At 37.7% G+C, this 12,730-nt stretch overlaps 1 protein-coding gene across 1 annotated transcript in view; it reads left to right on the forward strand.

The window, feature by feature from the left end:
* LOC126187740 (tetratricopeptide repeat protein 37) overlaps positions 1–12,730 on the forward strand; it is a 165,851-nt gene that overhangs the window by 12,030 nt on the left and 141,091 nt on the right. The window contains exons 4-7 of the mRNA XM_049928990.1: positions 1,642–1,837; positions 4,164–4,524; positions 4,774–5,006; positions 11,617–11,916. Of these exons, the coding sequence (XP_049784947.1) occupies positions 1,642–1,837; positions 4,164–4,524; positions 4,774–5,006; positions 11,617–11,916 (1,090 nt within the window). The remainder of the gene's footprint in view (positions 1–1,641; positions 1,838–4,163; positions 4,525–4,773; positions 5,007–11,616; positions 11,917–12,730) is intronic.

Raw genomic sequence — 12,730 nt, forward strand, 5'->3', positions numbered from 1 at the left:
AAATATAGTCTGTACCCAGATCAGAATAAACAAACGGTGATAGTCAAGCGCAGTTGTGCCCAGAAGGAGGCAATGAAAGGCAACGAAAGTTAGTTGTTACCCACACTTAGAGTGACTCTCTGCAACAACTATGTAATCTGTATTTAGTATAGTTACACTGTTAAGTTCTCTTTGCAGGTTGTAGTTAGTGTGTTACCTATCAACATATTGCATCAGTTGCTTTAAAGGATTACAAGTTATCTGTGTGTCTTTTTCTGTGCATGGTTTCTTACAGTGAAATATGCTTCATAGCTTCAAGCTTAAAACATTTTTGGCTAGCATAAGAACAACAATTCTGCTTGTCATGTTTCATCATGTTTAAGTCATCATTAATTTTTCAAATTTCCTGTTCATTTGCAGTCATAAATAACACGAGTTTCAACTCCAAAAATGCTTAGACCTTATTGAGTTGCCATCCCAATTTTATTACAGTTTTATTACTGTAAATGCTGTATATTTATTCAGGTGTCCTTTTCACCATCATGTGCTGCAGATACATTTTGGATAAACTTTAAATTGTAATTGCAAATTATGCTTAAATAGAATACTGGAACATTGGCAAATTATGTGCGTCACATACTTGTGATATCCGGTCACAGTCAGTGACATCTTCTGACAAGCAGATTTTGAATACTTCAGTAAAGGTCTTGCCCTAAATAGTTGAGATCTGTACTGTTACTTTTGCGTTATTGTAGTTTATTTTGTGGCCAACAATATGCAGTGCTTACTAGCTGCAGACTTACTTGGCTTCAGAAAACAATCACATTTAGAGCAGTGACTGGTAACAGTTCAAATAGTTTCCCCCTTATAAAGTAGTGCACTCATCATGAAATCCTTTACACATTTGGTGCCCCCCCCCCCCTTTTTCCACAATTAACAAAAATTTGTGCTGGAAAATTGCCTCTGACTGAAACTAGTCATACAATTTAAAATAAATTATATGGCTGTTTCACATTTTGAAATACGTTATTTCCAAGATTTGTCAAAGCTGTGGCCTGCAGTCAACAAAAACTGCCTAATTAAGGTTGTAAACTGCTGAACAGTACTCAAAAATTGATAAAAAGAGGATTTTAGAAGCTAATTCTTTTATGGATGTGTTCTTACAATTAACTGTGATTGTCTGCAGGTGTACTTTTATTTAATTGTGGTTGTAATTGAAGGTATGGAGTTAATGATAGTGTTTCTGTAGTGAAGGATCAGGATTGTAATCTAGCCCTTGCATCCCTATTTGGATTTTCCAATATTTTGCTAAATCATTCCAGGTGACTGCTGGTATGGTTCCTAATAATAGGCAATGGCCATCACCCCCCCCCCCCCCCCCCCCAGTTCTGTGACAGTAACTCGTCATTTGAAATTGATATACTATGCAGTAGTATTATTACACAATGCATTTACTACTGTCTTAATTTAGTGAACATGTGCCATCAATATATGCCAGTGTAACAGTTATCCAATGGAATTAAAATGATAAAGATGGAAGAATTAGTACTAAACAGAGTGTAAGGGTACTATCATTCTTGAAAACCGTGTAATCTAAGCACAACAGTTACAGAAATACTGATTTGTTAATTGCTTCATTCTTTTATTTTATTGTTCTTGCAGTGATATAGGCAAATATAGAGAAATTTGCAATAAATTAGCGGAACTAACTCTGAAGAGCAAGAAATGTGACACTTTTGCTGAAATTCTGGATTATCAAATTGAGATTGTAAGTGATGAGAAGAAATCTATAGCATTGAGAACTCTGGTAACAGTTCTGGGACAAATTCCAGACCTAAATGCAAAATTATCAGCAAAAGTAAGTTACCTGTCAACATACTTTTATGTAATTGTAGAGATCGTTGTTAAAAATAATTTGTGTGACAGTTGCAGATTTTAATGTTCTTAATTTTGAAGCGAGTATATTTATTGTACATTACTTTGAGTCCCGAAGAACAAATTCCTTAATTCTGAAGCTAGAAATAGCTACCCCAATTTGTTACAGGTGACTGATGAGATGGTCCCTTCGGTTGGTACACAGCCTTTTTTCTTCTACATCCTTGTCCAACTGAACTAATACTGTACTTAACAATGATCTTGATGTTAATGTACCTGTGCTATGTAGCATTCCCACCCCACCCCCACCCACCCAATCCACGCCATCTTCCTTTTTTCTTTTTAGGACTACTCCAATAATGAAATAACAGTAAAGAAACTGAGTTTCAAACATTATGATGACATGAAGGATTTTTGTTTATAGGCACATTTGTAATAAATTAATTAGCTCTTTCATTTAGCCAATGTTCATACCCTTTTCCTTTAAATGACTTCATAGGCAAGAAGGAATAACACTTCAGCAGCCTGTACCTAGACATGTTTCACTTCTACTTGTATCCTTTCTCTTGTGTGTTTAGGGTTTATTCTATATTCTTCAATATTGAAAAGCCTTTTGTTTGTTTGGCTTTTTTTTTTCTTTTTAACATTTGTGAAAATTTTGCCACACTATTAAGACTAGACCAAACAAATACAAATTGTGAGGAAAGTGTGAACGATGTACCAACAATATGTAACTAACTTAACAAAGAGGTAGTGTTCAAAAATTTCCGGTAGAACCCTTTCATCTGTGACTGGAAAGATCTTAATGACAAACAGGCTTAGTAGAAAGTGGATGAAGTGGAAACTTGAAAGCAAATGCCACTATACCTCATTAATGTGCAATATCAGCATGAGTGAGTTCCAACAGAGCAGGATGACCGTATTTGGAAAACAGATTGTACTGCAACATTTTGTGTGTGCAGGGCACACTATTTAAACAGATAATTGAATTAACCACCCTATGTGGTTACAGCACGGACGATCAACATCTTGTCCACATGGCTGTAAAGGAGCATACATGTTGTCCACGGTATAGATTCAAAGGGGAAGCACTGCACTGAGTGTGGACCTAGATGTGTGTTAAAGGTGTCTCGGAATATACTACAAACAGGACTGGTGGTGTACATACCACAGTGTCATTTTCTATTGTCCAAATACTAGAACCATCTTATTCTGAAATTTCTGGAATGTGCATGTAAATGCTGATGTTGATTTGCTTAAAGGCAAAATTTAGTGATTTCATGTGAGTCCCACTTCAACCTGTACTATATTGATGGTTTCATGTATGTTAAATGCTACTGTGTTGGCAGCTCTCTGACAGCCTGTATTTTTTAGTTACGTGGCTGCCAAACACTAAAGTGTGATGGTTGAGGGTGACATTGTATAGTATGTGTGATCTCAACCTATGTATATTGACGGTATTATGACAAGGATAGATTGCTACTCACCATATGGCAGAGATGTTGAGTCTCAGACAGGGACAACAAAAAGACTGCTAACCTTATGCTTTCAACCAGAAGGCCTTCTCCTGAATTAGACAACATATATACATTCACACAAACACAGCTGACACACATATGACCACTGTTGTCTGCGACTGCCAAAGCTGTCCTCTGTTGCCACTGTTGCCAGAGATAGCTATTGCACGTGTGTGTGCGTGCGTGCGTGCGCTCGTGCGCACGTTGTCCAATTCAGGGGAAGGCCTCCTGGCCAAAAGCTTACTTGTCTAGTAGTTTTTGCATTGTGTCTGTCTGTGACTCAACATCTCTGCGATATGGTAAGTAGCAATCTATCCTTTTCACAATGCTCTCACTATTCCAGCCTGTATTTTCCATTGTTTGATTTTGCCTATACATTTTAGGTTTTAGTGTGTAACATGTGGTTCCTCGTGCGGGCAATTCCACATTCAGTATTTGTTTTTTTTATGTATTCATTCTGATTACAGTATTTGGCGGCCTCACACCATACTTTAATGTCAAAGTCAGAGATTATGTATTGCTTTGCAAACTTTTATCACTGGTGTATTGTCAGTCATGTGACATTCCTAATCTGTAGTGTAAAGTTCTTTCGGTCACATGTGCCCTTTGTGTTACAGTTTACACTGATGATGCTGTATTATTGATGTTACTATAGTGAAATGAATTTTGTTTGCTAAGTGTGTTACTTTCACAAAGGTCAGCGATCCACCAGCAGCCTTTCTTTCCTGCAAGTGCATAAAATTTTTACGTTTGTTAGACTAAATTCAAACTTTTTTTTCTGTCTATTAACAGCTGGAAGATGCATTGTCTCTCATCCTGCAAGATGATTTGGAAGAGGAAAAGGAGGACTATTACAAGAAATACTTAAAATTACTTTATAAGTGTAAAAAGTATAAGGAACTTATGAATGAAGCAATAAATATGCATCTTTTGTATAAAAAAATGGAATATCCATTAGAATGGATATGCAAATGTTACAGTGAAGCTACAGTACATTGTCTTCAATCTGTTAATCATGTTAACAGTTGTATTGAAGATTACATTACTAGACTTCTTGCCCTAAACCAGAACTCAGGCCTAGCACTGCTTGCAAAAGGTGCTAAACTTTTTAATGATGGTAGCTTTACTGATGCCTGTGAAGTATTGAAACAAGGTGAGTACTACTGGTAGTTTCTGTTTTTGTAAGGGAAAAGCTAAAGCTGTTTTTTTGTGTGTGTGTGTGTGTGTGTGTGTGTGTGTGTGTGTGTGTGTGTGTGTGTGTGTGCGTGAGAGAGAGAGAGAGAGAGAGAGAGAGAGAGAGAGAGAGAAACTTAGTTAGTTAATTTCTTTCTCTTACAAATTAAAAAAAGCCCTAAAGATTGTTTCATTTTGGCTCTGCAGCTAATTTTTATTGCTTTTTCAGTGGTACCAATGATGCCAAACTCGTGTTATGTTTATGTTTTGCTGTGCCAGTGCTACCTTGCAACATACTGTTTTGTTGATTCAGAATTCTGTGCTAGAGAGGCACTATCAAAATTAGTAAATCTCAACCAGCCACAGGAAGATACGAAACATCTCTTGAATTTTGCCCTTGTAAAATCTTTGTGTATGCAAGGTAGAGAAAAATGTGAGGAAGCTGTCAGCAAATGTGAGGAGGTGAGTTCATAGTTTCCAGTGAACCCAAGCAAGTATCTTTTGTCTTTCCTTTTAATGTATTTGATACTTGAAGTACTTCAGCAACACTTCACAAAAGTAGTACTGCTTGATGCTGGGTTGTCAGAGACTTTTCTTTTTACTGTCTCTCTATTCATTGCAACCTCCGTAAAGACAAAAACGTGCCAGTATCATCATATTTGTTCAGTATACTATAGAACCCATAATCAAAATGTGCCAGTATTGTCTTATTTGTTCAGTATACTACAAAACCCACAATGAAAGCCAGAATCTTGTATTATTTCGTATTCTCAGTGTAACCTTCGCTTTTTAATGAAATGTCATTACTGCCATAAAATTTGTTTGCTAAGTAGTATTTTATGGCCCACACAATCAGACACTTTGGTAAGGTCACAGAATATACCAACAGAGTAATATTTTTTGTTTAAATGTGCCAGAACTTCAGCTGTGAAGTCTTGTGTGGAGAACCCTTCACAAATGCCAAACTGGGTAGCAGTTAAACAAGTTCTCCAAAAAATGAGTTGGTCTTCTATCATAAGCCACTGTCTCAAAAAACATTTGACAACAATAGGAATAATGAAATGGACATGTAATTAGAAGTGGTTTGCTTACCTCCAGTTTTATAGAGGAGCATGCTAATTATAATTTAAGTCTGTCAACACTGAGTTAATGACTGAAAGACAGCTTAATAATAGTCCTCCCAAGTTAGCTGAAGACTTGACTACTCTGCTAGAAACACCATCATAAACAAGAATTAGCACTTTTTAGTGATGTAAGTAATTTTCTCTCTTCCCCAGTGTATGTTTTACACCATCTTAATATCCGAATGAAGGATTTTACTATACTAGTGCTAAAGGAGTTTCAGCTCTTGACTACTGCTTGTCCTCTGAGTGAGAGAGTACTTGAGATATTTTAATCCCTGTAGTTGTCCATCCTTGATCCATCTTTCTGTTTAATTTTCTCCCCCATCCCCCCTTTATATATATTGTCTGCTTTACAACTCACTTCCCATCATTTTTGTTATTTGTGTATTAGCACTGTTACTGATTCATTATTTATGGTCCTGTGTTATGGTACTTTTCTTGTATGACCTGAATCTAATTGGTTGGGATATTTTGTTGTTAACAGATGGCCAGGTGAGATTCTTGACAGTTTCGCAGCATAATGAGTGTGTCTGATTTCAACATAAATATCTCAGAAACTGAGATTGATAGAAAAATGCAAAAAACGTTATGTTTATTGTGAAAACTGTAAGAATTTTATATAAGAGTTCGGTGATCTGCTGACAGATGGTAGTGTAATCACAATACATAATGCCTATAAATATTATGCTGCAGCTCTGAGCAATTAGTTCCACCATTGAAATGTGAAAGGAGGTTTGTGAATCAAAAAAAGAGGTTCAAGTCATTTATTCCTTTGAACAAAATATAACATGTTAGCTCACCAACCTACAGCAGCAAGGCACAAGTTTCAAACATGATTTAATGTTCCAAAAAAACCCTGTGCAAAAACCATTTGCAAGCTCTTTGCCAAATTCCAATGTATGGACCGTGTGGCTGGTGATCTAGAGGGGATTATTGGCCCCAGGCCATATCTGTACAAGCTTTGCAGCAGAGAGCTGACTTTGCAAACCAAATTCTCACAACGATTGGTAATGAAGGATCTCATGTTGGCTGCTTCTGGTTCACAGATGACGATCACTTCCTTCTGAATGGTGTCATGAATAAACAAAACGGGTGATTTTGAGGTTTCAAACATCCCCATTTGTGTGATGTGGAACCTCTGTATTCTCTCAAAGTTAATGTTTGTACTGTGGTATGCAGCAGAGGCATTATTGGCTCCTTTTTCATGTGGAAATGATCACTAGTGAATGTTATGTTACAATTTTGTAACAGTTTGTCACCACGTGGCTAGCATTGCAGGACTGACCAGGCACCAAGTGGTTCATGCAGGATGGAGCAAGACCATATCGCACCGAACAAGTGTTTCACTGTAGTGATGAATACTTTAGGAATAAAGTCATTGCATTGGATTATTGCAAATTTACTGGCACAGGCCTGGATTGAGTTTTGTATTCACATGATCTGACTCCTTGTTGTGATAACTTTTTGTGGGACACATTAAAAGACACCGTCTACAAACCCATCCCATCCCACTGGGTGAGCTTGAATCATCTATCTGCATGGCATCTGGATCCATTTCCATTAAGACACTACAAGATACGATGGCAACTTTCAACTTTTGTTTGTGCCACCTCACTACTGCGAGTGGTGGCCATTTTGAAAAGATTTTGATGTGATTGAAGGGACTGCTTGCAGAGTACAAGTTAAATTGTGCACGCTGATATTGTATGAGCTGCACAGCATACAGCACGTCTGTTAGCACCTTTTAGAACTATTTTGAAACTTCTGTATAACTTAAATGTAAAATTCTCAGAACTTTCACAGTAAACATACATATCATTGCACACATCTATCAGTCGTAGTTTTCAAGGTATTTAATTTTGAAATCAGGGAGTCCTTTGCTGGACACCCTCTACCATCCTCTCCCTTCCTTTTGTCGCTATTTTCCATATTTTCCTCTTCACTGATGCTGCAGCGAACCACCTCATTCCTTCTAATATCAGTTCGCTCGATTTTCGACATTCTTCTGTAGCACCACATCTTAAACTCTTTGATTCTCTTTTGTTTTGGTTTTCCCACTGTCCACAATTCACTGTCATACATTGCTGTGCTCCAAATGTACATTATCAGGAATTTCTTCCTCAAATTAAGGCCTATGTTTGACACCAGTACACTACTTCCTGCTTTTTATGTCCTCCTGGCTTCGTACATTGTGGGTTATTTTACTACCAAGATAGCAGAATTCCTTAATTCTTTTACTTCATGATGACCAGTTTTGATATAATTTTTCACTGTTCTCATTTCCACTATTTCTCGTTATCTTTTTTTCTGGTTTACTCTCAATCCATATTCTGTACTTATTAGACTGTTCATTCCATACAACGATCCTGTAATTGGTTTTTATACATATTGTATATCACAGGTCTTCCCCTTTAGCTTACTCCCATTTTTCTCAGAATATCAAACATATTGCACCATTACACAGTGTCGAATGTTTTTTCTAGATAGACAAATTCTGTGAGTGTATATTGAGTTTTCTTAATCTTTGATTCCATTATCCAGTGCAGTAAGAACTGCTTCTCTGATGCCTTTACCTTTCCTAAAGCCAAACTGATCATTATCTAACAGATCTTTAGTTTTATTTTCCATTCTCCTGTATTTTATTCTTGTCAGCAGCTTGAATGCATCAGATGTTAAGCTGATTGTGCCTATCTGCCCTCGCTATCTTTGGAATTGTGTATAATATTTTTCCAGTAGTCAGATGACATGTTGCCAGTCTCATAGATTCTACACACCAACTGGAACAGTAATTTGGTTACTATTTCCCTTTAATGATTTTAGAAATTCTGATTTGACGTCAGGTTTTCCAGAGCACTATTAAATTGTAACTCGCCAATACCTGATCCCCTATATCAACACTTGTTGGCTCTAGTTGCTTCTTCTGAAACATTATCAGACAAGTCCTTCCACTTGTTTAGGCCTTTAGTACTCTTTCCATCTATCTGTTCTTTCGTTTGCATTTGACAGTGGAGTTCCCATTGTATTCTTAATGTTACCACCTTTGCTTTCAATTTTGCTAGAGGTTGTTTTGACTTTTCTATATGTGAGTCAGTCTTACCGACAATGATTTCTTTTTTGATGTCTTAGCATTTTTCCTGCAGCCATTTCACTTTATCTGCCCTGCAGTTCCTCTTTATTTCATTCTTGAATGATTTACATTGATGTATTCGTGTCTTTACCGGAACAATTTTGTACCTCCTCCTTTCATCAACAAGTTGAAGTATTTCTTTGTTACCAAGTTTTCTTAGAAGTTACCTTCCTTGTTCTCATGTCCGAATGTGCAGCATCTGTGATTTCCCTTTTTAGAGATGTCCACTCATCTTCAACAGGACTGCCTACTGTGATATTCCTTATCACAGTATCCATATTGTTAGCAAACAACTCTTATCATTCCTCAGTGCTTCTGTATCCCACTTCCTTTCCACACTGATTCTTCTGTATGATTCTCATAAACTTCAGGTTACTCTTCTTCAGTACTAAATTATGGTTGAGTATGTATCAGCTCCTTTGTATGTCTTAAATCCAGTATGAGATTTCAAAAGTTCCATCTGGCTATGATGTAGTCCATTTGGAATCTTCGTGTGTCTCCAGGTCATTTCCAATCATCTCTCTCTTCTTATGATTCTTGCACCGAGTAATCACTATTACTACCTGAAATTTATTGCAAAATACAGTTAGTCTTTCTTGTCTCTCATTCCTACTCTCTAGCCAGTATTCTGCCATAATCCTTTCTACTATTCCTTCCCCTATAACCACATTTCAATCCCCAGCAATTATTAGATTATTATTTTCCTTTAAATACTTAATTACCAGATCAACACCCTCATATACTTCCTTATCTCTTCTTATTCTGCTTACGAAATTGGTGTGTTTGTCTGACCTATCGTTGTCAGCATTGGTTTGCTCTCTAATCTAAACCGTTCACAGTAACTCACTGTCTGCCCTACTTTCCTATTCGTAATGAACCAAACTCACATTATGCCATTTTCTGCTGTTGTTCCTGTTACCCTATATTCATCTGACCAGAAATCCGTATCTTCTTTCCATTTCACTTCACTGACCTCCACTGTATCAGGATTGAGCCTTTGCATTTTCCTTTTCAGATTTTCTAGTTTTCCTACTGCATTCAAACTTCTGACATTCCATGCCCTGACTCATAGATTTTATCCCTTCATTGGCTATTCCATATTTTTCTCATGGTCACCACCCCCATTGACAGTCCATTCCCATAGATCCAAATGGGGGACTAATCCAAGATCTTCTGCCAATGGAGAAATCACCATCACACTTTTCCAGTAACAGACCACACGTACTATGGATACACATTAGCCCATGTGTCCTTAGTGCATAGCCTTCTACATGTTCATGCCATTGATAATTGCTGATTCTTCTGCCTTTTTGATGGTTTTCCAGCCCAAGAGAAAGGCAGTGCCCTGAACCTTTGTCCACTCGTCCACTCTCTTTGAAAAGGCCAACCTTCGTCCACTCTCTTTGACAAAGTCAACCTTTGTCCACTCCTCCACAGTCTTTGACAAGGCCATTGGAAAAACAAGGATGACTTTTCTTGTCAGAAGTCTTCAGCTGCCATTGCTGACAATTTTTATTCAAAATTTAAGCAAACCTGGAACCCATGACATTTTGATTACTAATCAAAGGCCCTACTCCAAGACCATGAGTTCCCATTGTCAGATAGCTTTTAATTCTAAATCACAGAAGATAGATCTAAAACCAAATTCTAAATGCTGTTGCACTATGTTCATCTATCTTCATTGAGAACATTGCTGTGGGAAATAATCTAAAGCTCGAAAACAACTACTCAGGGCATAGACTTATGACCACAGCAGTTGAGTCCCATAGTGCTCAGAGCCAACTACTCAGGGCATCCTTGATCAGTAGTGTCTTCCCACCTTTCTATAGTGTAACTCCACCACCCACCCAGTCTTTACAACACTCTAATCCATTCTTACACTGCACCCTCTCCTAACCCTTTACCACATGACAATGGAAGACCAGAGCACAAGACCTTTCCAATGCAGTTTACTGTGACATCCTACTCCAAACCCACCAAAGGTTTATCCTTTCCTATCATAGGCAGACCACCTATTAAAGCAGTCATACCAGCTCTGCTGCACTTTATGCACAGAATTTTATGTGGGCATGACCACCAATCAGCTGTCCATTCAGATGAATGGGCACTGCCAAACTGTGGCTAAGAGCAAAACTGACCACCCAGTGGTGTGGAACATACATATTAGCACAACATGCTAGATTTTAGTAGCTACTTCTCAACCTCTCCAATACCAGCTTCTCTGAACTAGGTAGATGGGTGTTGTCCTTGCAATGCATCCTTTGATCCTGTAATCCTCCTGACCCCAGTCTCTGATAGCCCCCTGCCCTGCGACGCTAATTTCACTCATTCTGCACCTACGCACTCTTCCTCACAATATCCCCCACTCTTGTTCTGTCTTCCTCCCTCCTCCGTTCTCTCTCTCTTACTCTCCCAGTCCACTCCCCTACATCTTTGTGAACTGCAGGAGATCACTGGTGCCCGTGCCACATTGCTGTCTCATGCATCCGCTCTCTCTCCCTCCCAGCTGTTAGCCACCATTCACCCTTCACCCCACATCCTTTGTTTCACCTCTCACCCACTTCACCCAACATAACTCCTCGCCTGATACGAACTGCAGATGTACAATGTTTGCACGGTGTAGTCAGCCAGCCCAATGAAAAATTAGAAAACACACATCAGTACACTGCAGTAAATTATACTGTATCCTGAACTGCATCCTAGTATGCACTACAATGCCAAAATGGAATAGAAGATTTATCTTTGTACAGTGTGTGACATTTGTGTATAATTATTAAGTAATTCTACACTTACAGATTCCTATGTGGTTTCTTTCTTGCAGATTTTGTCATCTTACGGCTTGAGTGCTGACATTCTCATCTGTATGGCAAGAGCATACATCTCTCTAGATGAGTTTGAACAAGCAAGAAAGTGTTTCGACATAATAGGGAATGAGAACAAATCATCTGCGTTACTACTTGAAGCACTTATGTTGAAAAAAGATGGTAAATTTGAAGAAGCTCTGGCTGCATTAAATGCAGCAGCAGCTACTGATCCCAGCCAGTCAGAAATATGGTTGGAAAAAGGAAAATTGCTTTGGGAGAAAGGAGAGCATGATGAGAGTTTGATAGCTTTCTTAAAGGTAGCGCATTTATTTATAAAATTTTGCACAGTTTAAACTTTAAATGAGTCAGAATGTGAACTTTTATTACAAGTTAACCAAATTTTATATATTAAATTTCTTATGAGCTAGTTTAATAACTGTCATTCAATACAGTAGTTTTCAAATAGTGAACTGCTGCAGATTATCATACTGCACTTTTATAATCTTCTTTGTGGCAAAGGTAATTCTCTTAATTGAAGAAAGTAATTTTTGGCAGACCTCATTGTGCTCATTTAATTTGTCTACACATTACTCTGTGTCCTTACTTTTTGCTTTAAGTCTGAATGTACAAGTAACCTTCCATGTAATTGATTCTGAACTTTCTTCTAACCAAAATCATCAGTTACGTCAGGAAAGTCAAAATTCATTCTCAGTTGCTAAAATTGCTGATGGGTAAGACAACTTTTGGTTCTTGTGCTCCTTTGCGAGGTTTTTAGTGTGTTTACCAGTTTACTAAAAGACAGTTCAGCCATAGACACTATTACTGGAATTGTACAAAAATGTCTAATTGCAGTACATTGGTTGAGAAAAATTGATTGAAATTTTTTCTCATGTATGGAATTGAAAAGCTTCATCGGGTCCTTTTCTGATTGGAAGATTTAGATTAGATTAGTTTTTCGTTCCATAGTTCCGTGCTGAGGAGATCCTCGTGGATGTAGAACATATCTTTTTTAAAAGCTGAACTAACAATACTAATAGTAGGAATGTACGAGGTTTGACCGGAAAATACATATAAAAGTTGAATAATGTCTTTATGTTAAAAGTTGCAGTCACCGCCAGGTGGGACTACTGC

Source organism: Schistocerca cancellata, chromosome 5 (genome assembly GCF_023864275.1).
Source record: "Schistocerca cancellata isolate TAMUIC-IGC-003103 chromosome 5, iqSchCanc2.1, whole genome shotgun sequence".
Taxonomy (NCBI): domain Eukaryota; kingdom Metazoa; phylum Arthropoda; class Insecta; order Orthoptera; family Acrididae; genus Schistocerca; species Schistocerca cancellata.